Raw genomic sequence first — 17654 nt, 5'->3', positions numbered from 1 at the left:
GTATAGCAGATATCGCTGTCAGAAGATGTTTCATTTAACCAGCTTAGATATGCATGTGTAATGCTGTTGGGAGGCTGGTTGGTGGATGTGCGGATCATATTATCCATCCACACATCATCTGACATGCGATACATCCATATAGCAAACTGATAAATCTCTCCCTCCTCCGGAGTTGCTGCCACACATACCGATCGATGAAAATCGTCAAACGAAGAAAATCCGGGACAGAGTTAAAACGAGAGAAAATTGTCAAGAAATCAGTTATGGAGAATATTGCAAAAAGCCAGGCGATGTGCGAAACATGTGTTGGCCACGTCCAAACCAATTTTGGATGAAAATTTACAGTCGGACGCGTGATTTATGGCATAAAAATAAAGCAGAAAAATTCAAAACAGTTTGCACTTTCGTCAAATAATAAAGGACAATTATATAAAATAAAATATAATAAAAATTGTTACAGGAATATAATAAAAACGTTTTAAGAATACGCATTAGTTGGAATTGCAGTATTATAATAGTTTAAGAAAATACAGTACTAATGAGAGTACGAGTAATTAACGTGCGCATTATTGTTGCGCTACAATTGCTATTATTTATAGTTATTATCGTTAGCAAGTTTAATTAGCAATTTTTAGCGCATCACTGCATTCAGCATTGTTTATACAAGTCTCGGAGGATTTATTGCAATTATCCCGGTTATGTATTTTATCGATACTGATCTCTCATTTATCTACATAACTGCTCGCAGCCGGCCGAAGCCATAAAGGCAAAACACGACAAAGCCATGCGCTAATAAAATATGCAATTCTCACAGCCGCTCGGTCTGTAGTTTGTACCCGGCACGAGATGGATCAAGCAGTCCGCAGTGGTCGGGGCGTGTGTATATATTTATCCCATCTAATCCCCCAACCCCCATTGTCCACTAGCTAGCCTTCCCCAATTTTTCTCCATTTGTTCCGTGAGTTAAATTGTCATGTGTGTGCGTGCTGGAACATATGGCCGCGTAAAAGGGAGAAATCAGATATAACTAAACGATCGCAGCAGGTCATTAATTTGCTGCCAATCGATGCTGGAGCCTGTGCTAGCATGTGGTGGCTGGTAGTGGTCGCGGCTGCATATTTTTCTCATTTTCTCCGCTGTCTCGATCTACGTCGAGGGTAGATTAGAAAAACATGGCCGGTGCGGATGGAGACGGGGACTGGAGTGTTTACCGCTACCTGCCGGAGATGACCTGGGTGGCCTTTCCGGTCTGAGAAGGACCGGCTGGCAGGATGGAGGGGGAAAATCGATTAGCGGGAGAAGTGTACTAGAATACTGGATGGGAAGCTGATGGGGAGATTTTCATTTGCTCCACTGATCTGTGCCGGTGTCCATTTTCGTATTGATTACCCAATCACGCTGATTATTATTATCACGTTATTATATGTGCTATGTCATCCAAGAATATTTTCGTCAACATCTGCTGTTTTTCGTTTGTGCAGAGGAAAATAATTTATTTTATAATTTCCGGTTTTAATGGCAGCCGGCATTTCAGGACTGTAAACAATTTTTCTGCAAACCCTTTTTGTTAATAATTATTAAGCCTAAATTCCCCGTTGTTAACCAGTTTACCATTAATTTAAGTAATACAGTAAAAATATCAAATCTATTTTGAAAAACCAGTTTCAAAAATTCCTAAATAAAATGGATTTAAAAGCTGGTTTTGTAATGCTTTATGGAACAGATTAGCATTTAGTATATTAATTTCATTTATTTTGCTCGCATTAATGAAAAATAATAAAAATTTAAATAAAATTCGTAAATGTCAGCTTAATGAACTGAAAAGCAGGCTTTGTACTTGTACTGTTTGCGAGCAAGACAAGTATCTGTCGATTGTGCGTATAAAGTGCGAAGTAGATTAGTTTCCAACCCGAGCAACTGCAGCTGTAATTGTATATGTAAAAGGCAAACATGTTGACTAACAAACGATTGAAGCAATTATGTGTCAAATGTGGCATATCGGGTTGTGGGATTGCCTTGGCTGGATGGGTCAGCGGGCTGTATTTGCGGCTGCAGCAACACGCTTTGTTCATGTATGACAAACGGGATTAATCGGCACTGCAGCTGCAAAGGCCAGTGGATATTGGCCATTTCCGTGCGGAGACTGACTCAGTTTCCGTTGCCGCGCGGACTGCTCAGTGAATGTCGGAACGGGAGGAAGGATATGGCCGACGGATGCCCCAGCGATCCCCAAGCTGATACTTTATGCAGTCATGTCGCTGACCTTACAGCTCGCGCTCTACTGCATTTGGGAAGCAACGAGTAAACATTACATTTCCTGCATTTGGGGAATATAATGTCCAGTGTTATTCCACTGGGCGACCGCAGCGATAATGTAGTGGAAGTAAAAGCTGACGGTTTTAAACTTCTTAAGAGACTCGAGGAAATCATTTGATCCCCGCTTTAATGGGCTTACTCACTGCATTTTAAAACTAACCCGGCCTCCGATTAATTTTATTTCAGATTCGCAGAAAATATCAAAACTGCCCTGCAAATTTAAAATTTTCTAGCAAGATTCAGCGGTCGAAACTGCAGGCTGACTTTTTCGTTTTTTTAATTTTTTCAAAGTTAAATTTAAATCTGAGAAAAAATATCAGAACTCTCCAGAAATAATTTTGGCGAGATTCAGCGGTAGAAATTCCAGACTGGCTTTCCATTTCTTACTACGAAATTTATTTTTCTATTTTCAGGCTATTTCCTCCCCTAACTACATGCGTGCCGAATTAAGTCCTCGATTTTCTAATAAGCAAAACGCCATTGTTCGAACTTCCTTTCAAGCATTTAATTCTCGCTCTAAATGTACCGAATAGGGCCTATTATTTCCATCGCAGACGTTAAGCGGAAGTATTTCTCTCCCAGCAATTTAAATCAAAACAGTTGCAATTGTAACACACAGACTCGGTGTTCAGTGTATTGGCAGTGAGTCAGACAAAACCCAATCAGAGGTCAATTCACTTAAAACGAGCGCTGCTTATTAAACGCGCTAACCACACATTATCAACAAAAGCCTCGGTGCGGTTTAAGAAGCACTGACCACTTATTCATCTGGCTCACAATAAATAATACCCTTAAAGACTCCCTTTGAGGCCAGCCAGGTGAAACGGTAGAATGTTGTGGCTTCGTTATTAGCACGGATGGTTGGCTATTGAGTAAACTATAGATCCCGGCAAGAATGTTTAATAACAGCACTTGAAGGCAGTACTGGTCAAGACTGGACTAGGACTCACTTAGGTGATCTGTCAGCGCCTGCGCCGATTCATATCGCTGAACTTGAATGACCACTGCACGAAGTATGCCGGGTCCACACCCCGGTCTAGGGGTGCATATGAGGATAGAGGAAAATATGGCCGGTTTTCTCAAGCATGTGTGTACTGTGTGCCAGCCCGTAAATCGTGTCCTAAAGTGCCTCATCAGGGCTGCCTGTTTGTCGACACTGTGTAAGCAGCAGACAGCGGCTAAATTGTTGTAATAACCCAGGAAAACTATGCTAACGATGGAATCATTAGACCTGCCTGATTTGCAATTGTGTCCAAAGTGGGGGCCTCATCGCGATGCGCGACGCTCACAGATGCTAATCAACAATGCCATTTTACGAGCTGACGAAAAAGCTGCTTTACCCTGCTGGCTTTTGTCACGTCGACAAGAATTCACCACCCACCCAATATGTCTTCCATGCGTTGTTCCTTCATTGGCATTTTTATGTGTCTAATTAGAAATTCTGGAAAAAATTTGCGAACTTCAAGGGGCAAATTAAAAAGGGCATAAAATTACGCCCTGATAAAATTATTAGAAATTCAGCACAAAATTGTACACTCCAGTGACATATTAAAGATGACAAAGAAATTATACCGATGATAAAATAATTATATATAAATAAATTCCGCAAAATAATAGCGAATTTTTGTGACCAATACAAACTTGCAGAAAAAGTACGCGCTGATAAATTATTTACAAATTCTGCTGAATATCAGCGGTCTTTACTGGAAAATAAACATACAGAAAATTACGCGCTCATAAAGTGATCGATCGGTGAACAGAAATTCTCCAGGATATCAGCGACCTTTATTGAAAAATACAAAATGCAGAAAAGTTACGCGTTGATAACCTAATCGATCGATGAAGACGGCAGCTATTTTTTTGCGAAAACGCCGCGCTTGACTTGATCGCGGCGCTACTGTCTTGCTACGCTGACATCCAATTTGTTTTGCATTAATTTGATTGGGCCGGCCAAACACTCGGACCGGGGCAAAAAAGTCAGATGGAATGAAATTTTCCAAGCGCAAAATCTCTGATACTCATATCATTACTGTCAAGTACAGTACACTACTACTAACTCAATTCCATTCGATTAGACACTCAATGCGCACACGCATCAATCGATATTTCGCGCATAAAAAACCAGCGTAATTTTTATCCCCGCTCTTTCGTCGTCGACTGACATTGCCCGCAGGGACATTGTCAATGAGTTAAGTAGGCAAGCATCGCTGCGTTTGATAAGAGAACAGTTGCTCCTGAAAAAGCACCGCGAATCGGGTGCGATAAGTAAGTATCACGCTGGCCTGTGTGACCGGCACAGTTTAAGGGATTTTCATCCCACTCGGCCATTGTTCGCACACCATTAGACTGCCGCAGCCGAATCAGTCAAGCAGGCATCAAATTTACCCATGAAATGGCTCGTTTGCATTCTTCTCGGCCTAATGAAAGCATGATTACATTTCACCAATCAGCCACGTATCAATCAACACTAATTCCTCCCATCTGCAACCGCGATCATCATTTGGATTTTGGAATGCTCCAGATTCCAAAAATATTTTGCAAAATTTGATAGTTTATCTCTGTCTAAACAAATAACACGTGTTTCCTTAAGTTTTCTTAAAAATACTTACAGAATATTATTTCTACTTCGATATTTCCTGAGCTTTCCGACAAAAAAATAAACGGCATAATTTAAGGAATTTTTAACCTAAAAAACCGGCACATTTTAATTTTGATATTTTTATTTACACAAAGCAAATATTTCTTTAATGTTTATAAAAATCTTTATAGCTATATATCGTACTTATTTCGCAGAAAATATTTTGCAGAAAGTACTTCAAGATTTCCAAAGCTTTGCGATAAGAAAATAACCGGCACAATTTTAGGAATTTTTACCGGTGAAAACCGGCACATTTTTCTGACGTTTTCTTTGCCTAATCGATTGTTTCGGTTATGTTGATCCTAATCCGCACAACAGCCCACTTTGCCCATTGTATCCGCATATAGATTTCCCCTTACAAACCGGGGATGTTCGTCGATGATCGGCGCTGAATAGCGCGCCGAGCAGGGAACAATAGCGGAGAAAACACGGTCGGTATGTGCGAACTGCGACGACACACCTTGCTCGAATGGAAGAGGCGTCGATCGGCACTGCGTCTTCCCACAATACAGCGCCATTAGCCCAACGCTTGTACATTCTTAGAGCAGCTGTTTTCTGTATCAAACCCCAATCAATCACGCGTTTCTGATTAACTGCCGCCATACTCAACATCTCCGCCTCGGGTTTGTACAGGTGACCTCGCGACTGGACAATGCAAATGGAGGGAAACATTATCGTAATGCAGGAATGATGTCCACAGATACCAATGATATCGTCATTATCATTAGGAGATTTTTCTTAATCGCTGTTTTAATCAGCTAATCGATCTGTGGCTGTACAAATATTTCGTGAAGCTCGTTATCTGTGCAGGAATTTTAATAAGCACCGCATTCTCGATTTTTGATATCACCGAACTCGAGTGAAATTGAATTTAAAAGGTAGCAATTTTAAATAAACGCAGGCTTTTCGATTTTCGATATCACCGAGATCCAAACGAAAATAAATTTCAAAAGTAGCAATTTTAAATAAGCACGAGACGTATTTTTGATATTTTTGCTTACAATTGGCTAGATTTATGAAGAGTTGTGTTTATTTAACGATCTGCTACAAGGCCGATGATTTATAAATTCGTTTATTTAAAAACTAAATTGTTGAGTGGCACTCGATGCGCATTGGACTACAGACCGCTGCGAAACACATGTTCATCATTTTGAAGACGTTTTCGCGTTGGGCAAGATGCGTTCTGTCGAGGATGCAGTGATCCATTTCGGAAGTTTGCGGGGAAAAACAGAAATATGAAAAGTGCCCCGTAGCTAGTCTGATGGATGGTAATCTTTGCGGCTTGAAGAAGCCCAGTGAGAAATGCTGAAATGATTGATTATGCACTCTCTCAAGTGGCCAATCATGCCGCCAATATAAACTTTATGGCGTCCGTGTATCGTTTGGAAAATTAACTACAAAACTTCGGCAGAGTCAAGGCTGCTGCTGAACTTGAAATTGTAATTATTTTGCAGATAACAGCGTGTCGTCCAGAGTGACCGCTCTGATCCTTGATGAGAAATTATCGATGAAAAATGTACGAAAATATCGCTGTTTTTATGGACGTTTATCGTCAATAAAACACTTGGCTTAGAGTTTAAATAAACAGCTGCTCGAAAATGACAACTTTTGCAAACCATAAATACCGTAATTAGATACTTCTGTGGAAGAAAATAAGACAATTCTACACATTTCATCAAGGTTCTGCAAAAGTACTGCCAGCAAAGTTTGAAGCATTGCTCGACAATTTCTTAAAAATCTGACAACTGACTATTTTTTCTTTAATTAAAAAAATTATACATGCCTAATTATTCCACAAAATTAACAAAAAGTATTTATTTTGCGGTTGTGCTTACAACGATAATAAGGAAATTTTCGCTACATCCAAGACTATTTTTCCGGTCATTTTCCTGATTCTTCTGGAACATGAGAAACTTGCTTATCTTCGCTACATTTTTATGGAAGCCATTACGCAAACATTTTAAAGATGGAAGGAAAATATTTAGGAATGCCATTTACCGAAATAAAGCGTAAAATAAGCTGTCCTATCGGAGTCATTAGGCGATGTTGTGAGACGTAAATATTCTGCTTATCTCCGTTTATCCACTCTGACATGTCTGTTGAAGATGTACAAATTCCGCAATTCGCGCCCCTTCCCAGCCATCCTCTCCACTTTATACCGTCGAGGAGACTGGAGCACACGGGCCAATATTCTCCGCAACGTCAACACACTGTCATTTACACACCATCACCATAAAACACGGACACAAAAAAATGACTACTTGACCCAATTTTCATTATGGCTGGAAAATGGATGTCGCGCGCGGCGGAATAGCGCAAAAAAATCTATATTACAACACGTGTGTAATGCGGTGTTGATGTTGGCACGCCGGTAGCGGTATTTAATTTTTCCCCGGCACGGCCGATGACAAATCCGCTATTTCGTCGATGGACGATGAAATTAGAAAAACAATCAATCAGATCAGCGGCTCTGTCGAATTTTTAATGATCCAGCGCGATGTCGGTCAAATGCGCCATCACACCAGCCAGAATGACCCGGGCGCGAAGCCTCGTAAAAATGAAAAACAAACTCCGGTTTAAAACATACCGCGGCGGATTTATCGCTACTCGTAATATCGCTCCGTAAAATCATACAGAACTAATAGCGTGTGCTCAAAAGCAAATCTTTTGCTGCCTTGGCGAAAATGCCGTAAAGTAAAATGGTTAAGGTAAATTGTTAGAGAAAACTCCTGGCAGATAATTATTTTTACACCGCGATAGCGACGTGTACGAATCAGATCGTAATATTTGTACGTTAAACGCCGCTTCATTTTTATAAAATATCTTTTTGTATTTTTATTGTTAAAATATTGCACAATCTGTCTCTGTAACTGCGTTGTTTAGGTACGGAAATTCTGGATGAAGGAAAAATAACGAAGCGTTGTAATTGGCGCCACACCGCGCGCGAAACGCAGAAAATTCAATAAAAGTGATTACAACGGGAATTTGATAACGCGACATCAATACATGCACCGGCGGAAGCAACGGCCTAATCCTTCACAACACGACACGAAACACATGTAAACGTTATCCAAATCCCATTTGTTGCCGGCATCGTTAATGTAATGGTGCCGTTGCCGCACTCGAAACGCCGGCACACGCCGCTACTTGAGCACGCTGACACCGGGAAAAACACGGCTGTCGAAAAACCGGGGCCTCTCGCTAACAAAACCCCCGATAATCCGTAACACACTCTTTCATAATTATCAAATCATCCTTACGCGAGACGCGATCTGGTCGTTACGCCACCGCAAACTTCAACAAAGGTCGCCCTAACCAGCTACACAATTACCCAGGTTGTAATTTGATCAGCAATCGCCGATTGGGGACAACGTGCACAACTAGCTACACACTTTTCGGGACAACTCACCGCGGGAAACAATTCCGGAAATGAATACTATATCCCACTGTTCGCTGTTGTGATAATTCAGACGCTGCACTGACCACACGATGCAACCGGCAGCAGCTGCACTTGCAAGAGCAGAAATACTGAATTACACAAACAAGTTGGTCTACCTTTCTTCGATAGCTTTAAAATCTCCACCAACTACCATCTAACCCCGCGATGGCCCACTGTGTATCTGCCAGCGTGGAGAGACACGAGAGAGGCTCCAGAGTGTGGATTTGGCCAATGTACAATATTTGTATTTGAGAGGCTCAATAGATAAAGAGAAGATCGAATATCGATCATAAGCACATGCCGCATATGCTTCAATTACACTCGCGCCCGGCATTCGCTGCATATATACGCCGGGGCCACAGCGGCGGGGGCGTAACGAGCTTATTACCCATTGTAGCTGCACTTGGCAGTCACTCAACGCTTTCAAAATATTCGCTGCATCAAAATCGTTAGAATAATGTATTTATGAAAACTCTGGGAATTTTTTGTAAAAATCATTATAACTTTATAACTTTCTTTGACTATCTATCCGCTTAACTAACAAGCAAAAGGTCATCGTAAAATGATTTACAGCTATACCACTTCCGTCACTCAACACTTTCAAAATATTCCGTACGAAAATATTGTACTGAAAAAATCCATGAATTTTCTGTTAAATTCTTATAATCTTTTGTTATTATCTACCTGCCCAAAAGGTCATCAAAATATTTTCGGAACTACATCAAGATTTTTCAAATTAATCTTTTGTTGTCCGACAAAGAAATGATCTTGTTCAGTCGCTCCCACTAATGCCAACCGAACTGATGATTAATTATTGCTGTTTTACGACTAATGAATAAATAAGGAATCAAGTAACAAATAACTTCGTTACGCTACCGTCCGCACCCGCTGGGCGCCTGCGCTAATCGAGGGATTGGTAGCAATTCCGTCCTGGCTGCGACAAAAGACTGGGCCAGCCATTCAAAGTGGGTTACATTGGGACTCTTGAAAAATTACCATGTGCAAAACAACACAGCCCGTTCTGTTCGGCTTCCCCGCCCGGGAATCAAGGGAAGCAGTCGGGGGGACGTGCAGGCAAGCGACTCAGCGAGTGAACAGAGCACTTCGTTGTGCAGCAGCTGCCGTGTGTACTTAATAACAACCCGTTCAGATTGCACTTTACAAAGCCAAACTGATCATCCCGGCTAGAATTACACTCGGCCAAATTAAACACTGTTTGGCTAAATGATTTTCCCCAAATTGAAATGTCAAAACATTACCATATCATCGCTGGCATTTTTTACATTCCGCCCCTGCCAAGTAATCTGCCAGGCTGAATCAATAAACCACACTGACCGCTCCAGAAACATTTGCATTTGATATCAGACCGGCATCTACTCAAAGTAAATATAATTGTGTATGTACCAAACAAGGAAACCTTGATGTTCCGGATACTTAACCAGCAAAACAAAAACATTTAATTTCATATGATTTATTTTGGCTAAAGAAATTAACTTCCGGTCCGTGTAGTAAATATTTTTTACCGATTAATTTAACGAAAACCCGAGTTATTTAAATAGAAATTGCGCTCATAATTGCATTTAAATAAAATTATAGCACAGCCGGTTTTAGATAAAATTGAATTGATCATTTTTTCAATGGCCTGAGAAAATAACTGGGATACAAAAAAATAAAAATTAAATAAGATGGATAAAATAAAGTTTACAGCTTACAAACAAAATTTGAGAACTGCAAGCATATCGAACTACCGTATTTGCGCGATGATTACTCGCATGAAAAGTGAACATATCGTCGCAGCACGTCAATAATTTGCATTACATTATCACGATGGAACATCAGACAAAAATACACCACCTGTTCCAAAACTTCACTACCAGCTAACAAGGTAAGTACACATGTCCATCGTTTCCTTTTAGGCTTTTGCCCTTTCAAACCTATCGATTTGTATCGATCATCATAACAATCGTAAATAGTAATCGCACCGTCCTTGCCCTGTTGTACAACGCAAAAATATTAAAATTCAGAATTAATAAATGATTATTTTCTAAAAGCCTGCTATTGATTCTGTAACATAATGCGCGGGAATGCGATAGCCGCTTAAAAAACCAATGAATCATCGCACTGACTCATATAACAATATGGTCAAGCGACAGACGAAACGTGACCAAGCAAATTTTACATCATTACACAACAGGTCAGAACTTACAATAATTCTCCGCGGATAATCATCTTAACCTCTGCATCCACATTCCGTTAAAACATCCCCGACAATCCCCAACATGTCATAAGTTAAAACTGCATGAAAAGCGAGGAGAAGATTACGACTAGCATTCTTTGTCGGCCAACGTGTCTGGACATAATTAATGTGCTGAGGCAATAAAACGGGACCTGACGCGATTGAGCCGTGCCGCTTCACTTGGCCATAATGTGTAACAGCTGCGGATTATGCCAAAAGAGTATTAAAAGAAAGAGAGCAATATTTCTCCCTCCACGAGATGAAAGAGCATGGGAGAGAAACTGGAGAATGGTTGGCGAGTGGATTTATTAGCCAATACGAGGCGACGACGCGCACCGCGCTATTGGAGTCTGATCCGCTAGCCACTGCGTTTGGTCAGTCATGCTCGGTCTGGCAGGCATAAACGGGTTGGAACATAAATTCTCCTCTCTCTCGTTCCCTCTCTTGAGGAAAAGAAGAAAGGCGAGCTGGAAATCGCTGATAAACTGCAGAGAGCGCTGGCGATTGTTAGATGACCGCCGCTGTATTTTCGCTGTGTATCGCTAAGCGGGCAATGGAGCGTTGCCTGCCTGTCTAGAATCTAGAAAGATGAAAAGCCCGCTGGATGACGTCATGCATCAGTGCGCAGGCTGGCGAATGGGAGCGCTGCGTCTGGCCAATGCCCAGTGAGCCATATTAACCCACATTAGAATGATCCATGTCTTGCCTCCCCAAGGCGATCGCCGCGCGCCAATTACGAATTAAGGTCGCCGCTCGCCGGCGCAGATCTTAATTAACCACGGCTCATCTCGGGGATATTAAAATATTAATACGATTGGGCTGCGGGCGATGGGATGCCGACAAAAGGAGAGGAATTTTCATTAGGAAGATCGTGCAAGCTGTGACGCGTTCTGGAAAACTATCCTACCGACTACCGACGATACTCATTTCTGCACTGTAACCAACATAAGTTATTGTGATCCCATACATGACTTAAACACACGGAAATCCCAGAAATAAAAAAAGTAATAAAATAATTTCAAACGAACTCAACGGTAGAAACGATAAAAACATAAAATTTATCTACGGAAAATTCGTACGGGCGATTCATGAAGCTGTGTCTGGTTCCCAGGACTGGAACATGGATATTAGCATCCCGAAAAAATTATAAAAATATTATATTTTGTAAAAACAAAAAACTCGGCGATTTGCAACATTTTCCATAAATCAGGAAAATTAAAAATATTCAAAAGGCAATATGTAGTTAGCAAGCTGGACAAGCAGGTGCAGACGGAAATGCCAATTTGAAAATGGAAATGGAACTGTCGCATACCGTGTTGCTGGAATTCATCCCTGTCCAGCCATGCAAATGGAGCTGGGCTCACATTTTGGCGGCGCCGGCTGAGCATTGTGTCTGCCAGTAGGTTAAACGCCGTCTGGGCCGGGTGCAGTCTGGGCGACCCGGATGTGGTTTGGAATAATGGACCCACTCGCTGCCTGTGCACTGTCTGTGCGCACTGCGCACACGGTGCTGACATGAGTCGGTTCAGCACGTTCGGGCCAGCATCCGTCATCGGTCATGACACAGATCGAAGAGGCTTTTACTTTTCAGAACTGATTTTTAATCCAGGCAAAATGTGTCCGTAGGTTGGTGTGTGTTTGTAAATATCTTTAACCATACCTATTCATAATCGTATTTTACCTTTAAATTATTCCCATCCATTTATACTTTTACCAAAATAGGATAAGCACAGCGTTCTTTACAGCATATTCCAGCCAAGTCTTATCTGCAGCCACCTTTTTAAACGCCGTTAATAACAAACACACTGATTCGAAATTTTGCCGTGCCTTGTTATCCATTCGAGTTTTTAATCGACATCCGTTTTATCCGTTGTTTTCATCGTTATCCAAAGGTATGTAAATACTTTTAAAACCTTTTACTTTAAATTTATCGAAAAAGTAAGATGAATGGGAGCGGATAACGGCCAGGAACGCGATTTAAAAACGCTGCGGTTTTCTGCGTGCTGCTGATTCGAAAGCGGGTCTTCGGCTGTTTCCGCGATGAAAAACTGGTTATTTGTCTACCGTTTTGATGGAAAAGCATAAAAATTTATTTCATAATATAAATATTATGAAAAATGACCGGGTAAATGCGTTTGAGATGGTTTTCCCGCTGACCCCGTTTGGAGGGTTCCTCAGATTTTTCTAATTTTCTTGCTATTTTTTGCAGTTATTTCTCCATCGTTATTGCGGTGTGGAGATATCTCTTCGTCAGGGACGCACAAAACCCGTATCTCTTCTCTCTCTCACGAGCAGTGCCCCATCCTGATCTGCGCGCACTGTGTCGCGAAACCAGCACACCAAAGACGATCCATTGCCCATTCAGCTTTTACATCCGTGTTCAGTTTATAATTCAACATATCCCGTGTTGTGTCAGCGTTTAATCTATCTCCATCATACGTTAATCAGGTTTCGGTTCAGTTCCTGGAGGATCTGCGACGGAGTGATCCTGCTGTGTGATCTCCGTTGATTTTTATCAGCTCCTGACAACCACGATCTTCCATTTGTTGTTGTTGTGGACGCGGGTTATTCCGTTTAATAGGAATCATCTATTTTCAACTTTTATATCTCAGTAAGTTCGTTTTTTTGTGTATTATAATCGCCCTATAAAATTACGATTTTTTTGGTTTTGGGATGCGCTTAAATTGCTCTTATCTGGCGCAGTCCCTGTAATGCAGGATGGATTAACTGGTAGCGAAACAGGGATCTTGTAACGTGCGCTAAGTTTAGTCCGAAAATATTTTTCGAATTTTTGGTGAATTTGTACTGGAGCTCCTGTTTTCGATTGTTCGATTTGAGTAGCGAGAAATTATAAGGAAGACGCTGTACTTGAGTTAATCGTAATGATTTGCTGGCGCCAACGAAGCCACTTAGTCTTTTGTCGATAGGTAGAGTGACGTAATGGTTCGTGCTGTTCTTGCTGGTAAAACCCAGCGCTTTTTTGTTTGACAAGGATTTTATTTTTGAATTTTATTGTTGAGTTGCGGATGTGATTAATTTTAAAGGCTTGCCGTTTGTCGGACAGCCAAGGTCAAATGGAATATCAAGCCATATGTGATCCCGAGGTTCCGTTGAAAAAATGACACTGAAATTAGTTAATTTGAAATAATGCAAAAATTGTGTCGTGTCATTGTAGAGTTTTGGAATGGATCAGAATAGTTCCGCTGGAAATTCCCCACTAGCGGACGGAGAGAAGACCGACCTGGGCAGCCGCAGCGATCTGACGGACGAAGAGACCAACGGAAAGAAGCCCCAAGCCAATTCCAACCCGAACGCCGGCGGCCGCAGCCAGGGACAACAGACCACCCCGCGGAAGGCCGGCCCCCAGGCCCAAGGCCAGTGGCGCCCCATGCAGCCCACCGGCTCCCCGCAGGGCACGGCGGGCGGCGGGATCTCCCCCGGCCAGCCACCGCAACACCGTTTCGCCGGCAAACCCCGTCTACAAATGGCCGGCGGACCCGGGCAGAACGTCGGCCAACAGGGACAGCAGGGCGTCGGACAGGGCCAGGGCGCCTGGCCCGGTGGGACCTTCTATCCGCGGGCCACCCGCTTCCCGCAGCCCACCACCATCAATCTGAATAACGGCCAGGGGATTCCGCAGGGCGCCATGGGTGTCGGAGGGTATGCGCAGCAGGGGAATCAGATGACGCTGGGGAATCCGCAGGGCGCGTATGGAGGACCGCGGCCGATGGGGATGATGCCCGGAGGAATGGGCGGCGGGATGGGGATGCAGCAGGGGCTGGAGCAGTTGAGTAAGACGAATCTGTACATCCGCGGACTGCCGCCACAGACGTCGGACCGGGATCTGCTGGGCATGTGTGGAGTGTAAGTGGTCCTAAATATTTCTTGCAAGGGTTATTAATTAATCTTGAAAAATAGTTACTACTGGATTTACTGAATTAGATGGTAAAAACAAACATTTTGTTTATCAAAAGGTACTTCCGGTTGAATTTATTCATACTGGTTCAACGTATTTTTTTGTAGTGTATTACTGGTTATTATTTATTGAGCAGCGTTTATTTAATATACAGAAGACAGTGATAATTGAATTACCAAAAAAATGCAGACGCGATCGTTGAAATAAAATATTAACAAATTTTAATGTTAAAAAATTTCGAGATGGCTGTTAATAACTTACGTAATTGTACTATTGTACCCTTTCGTTGGATTTTCTCGGGTTCAGAAGGACAAAGTTTTTTTGGAACTTAATTTAGTGATATTTTGAATTCTTTTGATTACTGCGTAAGAAGATGTTGGTTCAGGAAAGCTCCTTAAAAAATTAGGCTGAAAATACATACACCGGAAGTTGGATTGCTAAACTTCTCCATGATCAACGTGAAGCAGAAAAATTTAGACTTTTTTATTGGTTTTCTTTGTTTAGCTTTGGCAACATCAACTCGACAAAGGCCATCGTCGACAAGCAGACCAACCAGTGCAAGGGCTACGGCTTCGTGGACTTTGAGAACCCGCAGGCGGCGGATCGGGCGTTGAAGAATTGAGCGCCCGCGGGATGCTGGTGCAGATGGCGAAGGTGCGCAATCCCCAGGAACAGATGCAGGTGAGTGTCAATCTCGTCCCTACCATTGCAGAAGAGAGCATGCATAACCCCGGTGCAGCAGTTGCAGGATGCCGACCCCACCAACCTGTACCTGGCCAATCTGTCGCCCTACATGACGGAGACCGATCTGGAGGCCATGCTGCAGCCCTATGGGCGGGTGGTGTCCACGCGGGTCCTGCGCGATAACAGCCACAAGAGCCGCGGTGTGGGGTTCGCGCGCATGGAGACGAAGGATATTTGCGATAAGGTTATTGAACATCTCAACGGGAAACTCATTGCCGGTACGTTGAATTAATATTTAAATTTAGTATTTAATTTGTATGAATACGGGGTAGCCGTATTCCGTGTGCTAATGCTGTGCTTGTTGTGATGCCTGCTGCGTGCTAATTGTGGAGTGTAGAAATGCGTAAGTACCGTCACTTGCATGCTTGTTATTTTTCGGTTGATTTTAAGACGATCATTTATGAAAGAAATAAATAATACTTGAATATTAAGGAAATTTAAAAAAATCGTTATAATTGTGATTTTGGACGCGATTTTGATAATTTTATTGGCTGAGGAAATAGAATTTGTAACTGGAATGTGAGAGAATCGGAAATTGCTAAAATTATTGTGGTGTTTTACAGGAAGTAGTGAGCCGCTGGTGGTCAAATTCGCGGACAGCGGCAATCGTCGGCGCATGCAGAATCGTGATCGACAGGGATGGAATCGCATGGAACAGCACATGGGCATCGGTGGTTATGAGCATATGGGCGTCGGTCAGAACGGGTATGTTTCACATTTATAAATTCACAATTAATTGCCGCCTTTTTCGTTAAATGGGGCTGCTGTTTCACTGTTCACATGCGTAAATATTCAGCACATTTTTTCCATTGAATGAGTGTAATTTTGCGCAGGTTGGCGGGATCGATGTTGACGGGCATCCGCTACCAGGTGCCACAAACCGCCGCCTTGGCCGGCTATCAGCCACAGTGGCAGCCGCAGTACACTATACTTCCGCAGCAGATGACCCAGATGATGCAGGTGAGATAGATGGGAAAAAAGTTCTTCGTGGTCCGGTTTAATGGTAGATTTTTTTCAGGGCGTGGAGGGACAGAACGCTGGATATTCCATGGCCCAACTGGCGGCTCAGATGAGTCAGATGGGATTGTCCTCGCATGTGAGTTTAAGTTGTTTAACGGCATCAATAATTGCTAATTAGTAACTGTTTAAAACCCACGAAGATTTTACGTTTATTGCCGCTACGATTTGAAATTTTTTTGCCGATTTGCCAATTTTATTCATTGATAAAGTTAATTATCGTTATTGAGTTTTTTATTGTGTGGTTTTATATTTAGCAGTATTTTTACAAAGAACCCTGTTTTTTGGATCGTGCGTTATAAGCGCGAATTTTGTGTTAAAATCGAGTTGGTCAGGGATATTATAAGGATAACGTTATCCGTGAAAATTAAAAATAGTTCTGTTTTTTTATCGAAATTATTGTGATTTGTGACCACGATACTCGTATTTTTTGGAATTTAAGAACTACTGAATTTTCAAAATATTTTTGAACAACGTTTTCTCACATTAAAACTATTTCTTCGTTTGATGGAAGCCCTGGAGACCTGAAAGGAATTACACCGGAAATGCGGTGGTTTTTGTGGAACGCTGTTTTGGAAATTAAATGCATTACTGATTGGCTGTTTTTTCATAACAGTACAACGCCGGCCCGTACTCGCAGTACGGCTACAACCAGATCTACCCCGCCGGCATGCAGATGGCCGGCCAAGGCGGGCAGGGCGAGGAGGGCGGTCCGGGCGGCGTCCCGATGGAGGGCGTGGCCCATTCCAATGTCAACAGCATGGTCACGGGCCAGCCGCCCAACATGGCAGTCTACACTTCCTACAATCAGCAAAAGTAAGAACACTGGACGGACACGACGATGGGACGAACGGAAAGAAGTTTTGCCGTGGGATTTTTGTTGTTTTTTGCTTTTCTCTTTTTCTCTCTCTCCGTGCTTAATGCGCCCTTGCGCCTGTTTTTGAGCGAATTTGTTGTTAAACGATTGAACGAGCTGCGTATGTTTTCATCGGCGGAGTAGTACCCGGAACGAGAACGGGATGTTGTCGCTTGTAATATTTTTTGCTGAGCTGCTTTTTCTCTCCCCATTTTTTGCATGTATTTATCCGATATTTTTTTGATAATTATGCCGTGTATGTGCAGCGTGTCTCTGTGCGCTTTCGTGTCATTGTGTCTGCATGTTTTTTAGTTTTAGGAAGATGATGTTGCTTTGTTAGGATGTGTCTTTAACCAATAAAATGCAAACTGTTACAGAATTTGGAAAATGACTTTAACTTTTCCGGGACGTTTGCTGTAGCATTCCTGCAGAAATTGCAGAAAATTCCAACCGAAGCTGCGAAGAAAGAACAACAGCAGATTTCTCGAAAAA

The 17654-nt window shown here is 42.3% G+C and overlaps 1 protein-coding gene across 1 annotated transcript; it reads left to right on the top strand.

Moving 5' to 3' along the window:
- The first annotated feature begins 12190 nt into the window (after positions 1-12190).
- LOC129597782 (RNA-binding motif, single-stranded-interacting protein 2-like) lies at positions 12191-17541 on the top strand. The gene is given in 11 exon segments (XM_055495457.1): positions 12191-12521; positions 12839-13240; positions 13674-13733; positions 13805-14493; positions 15050-15156; positions 15159-15226; positions 15285-15507; positions 15853-15994; positions 16123-16249; positions 16308-16385; positions 16923-17541. Coding segments are annotated over 9 exon segments (1668 nt in total). The 5' UTR covers positions 12191-12521; positions 12839-13240; positions 13674-13703; the 3' UTR covers positions 17127-17541.
- Positions 17542-17654: the final 113 nt, after the last annotated feature.

Source organism: Paramacrobiotus metropolitanus, unplaced genomic scaffold (genome assembly GCF_019649055.1).
Source record: "Paramacrobiotus metropolitanus isolate TYO unplaced genomic scaffold, Prichtersi_v1.0 Parri_scaffold0000109, whole genome shotgun sequence".
Classification (NCBI taxonomy): domain Eukaryota; kingdom Metazoa; phylum Tardigrada; class Eutardigrada; order Parachela; family Macrobiotidae; genus Paramacrobiotus; species Paramacrobiotus metropolitanus.
Note: the sequence above shows the minus strand (reverse complement) of the source record. Positions and strands in the feature narration are given on the sequence as shown.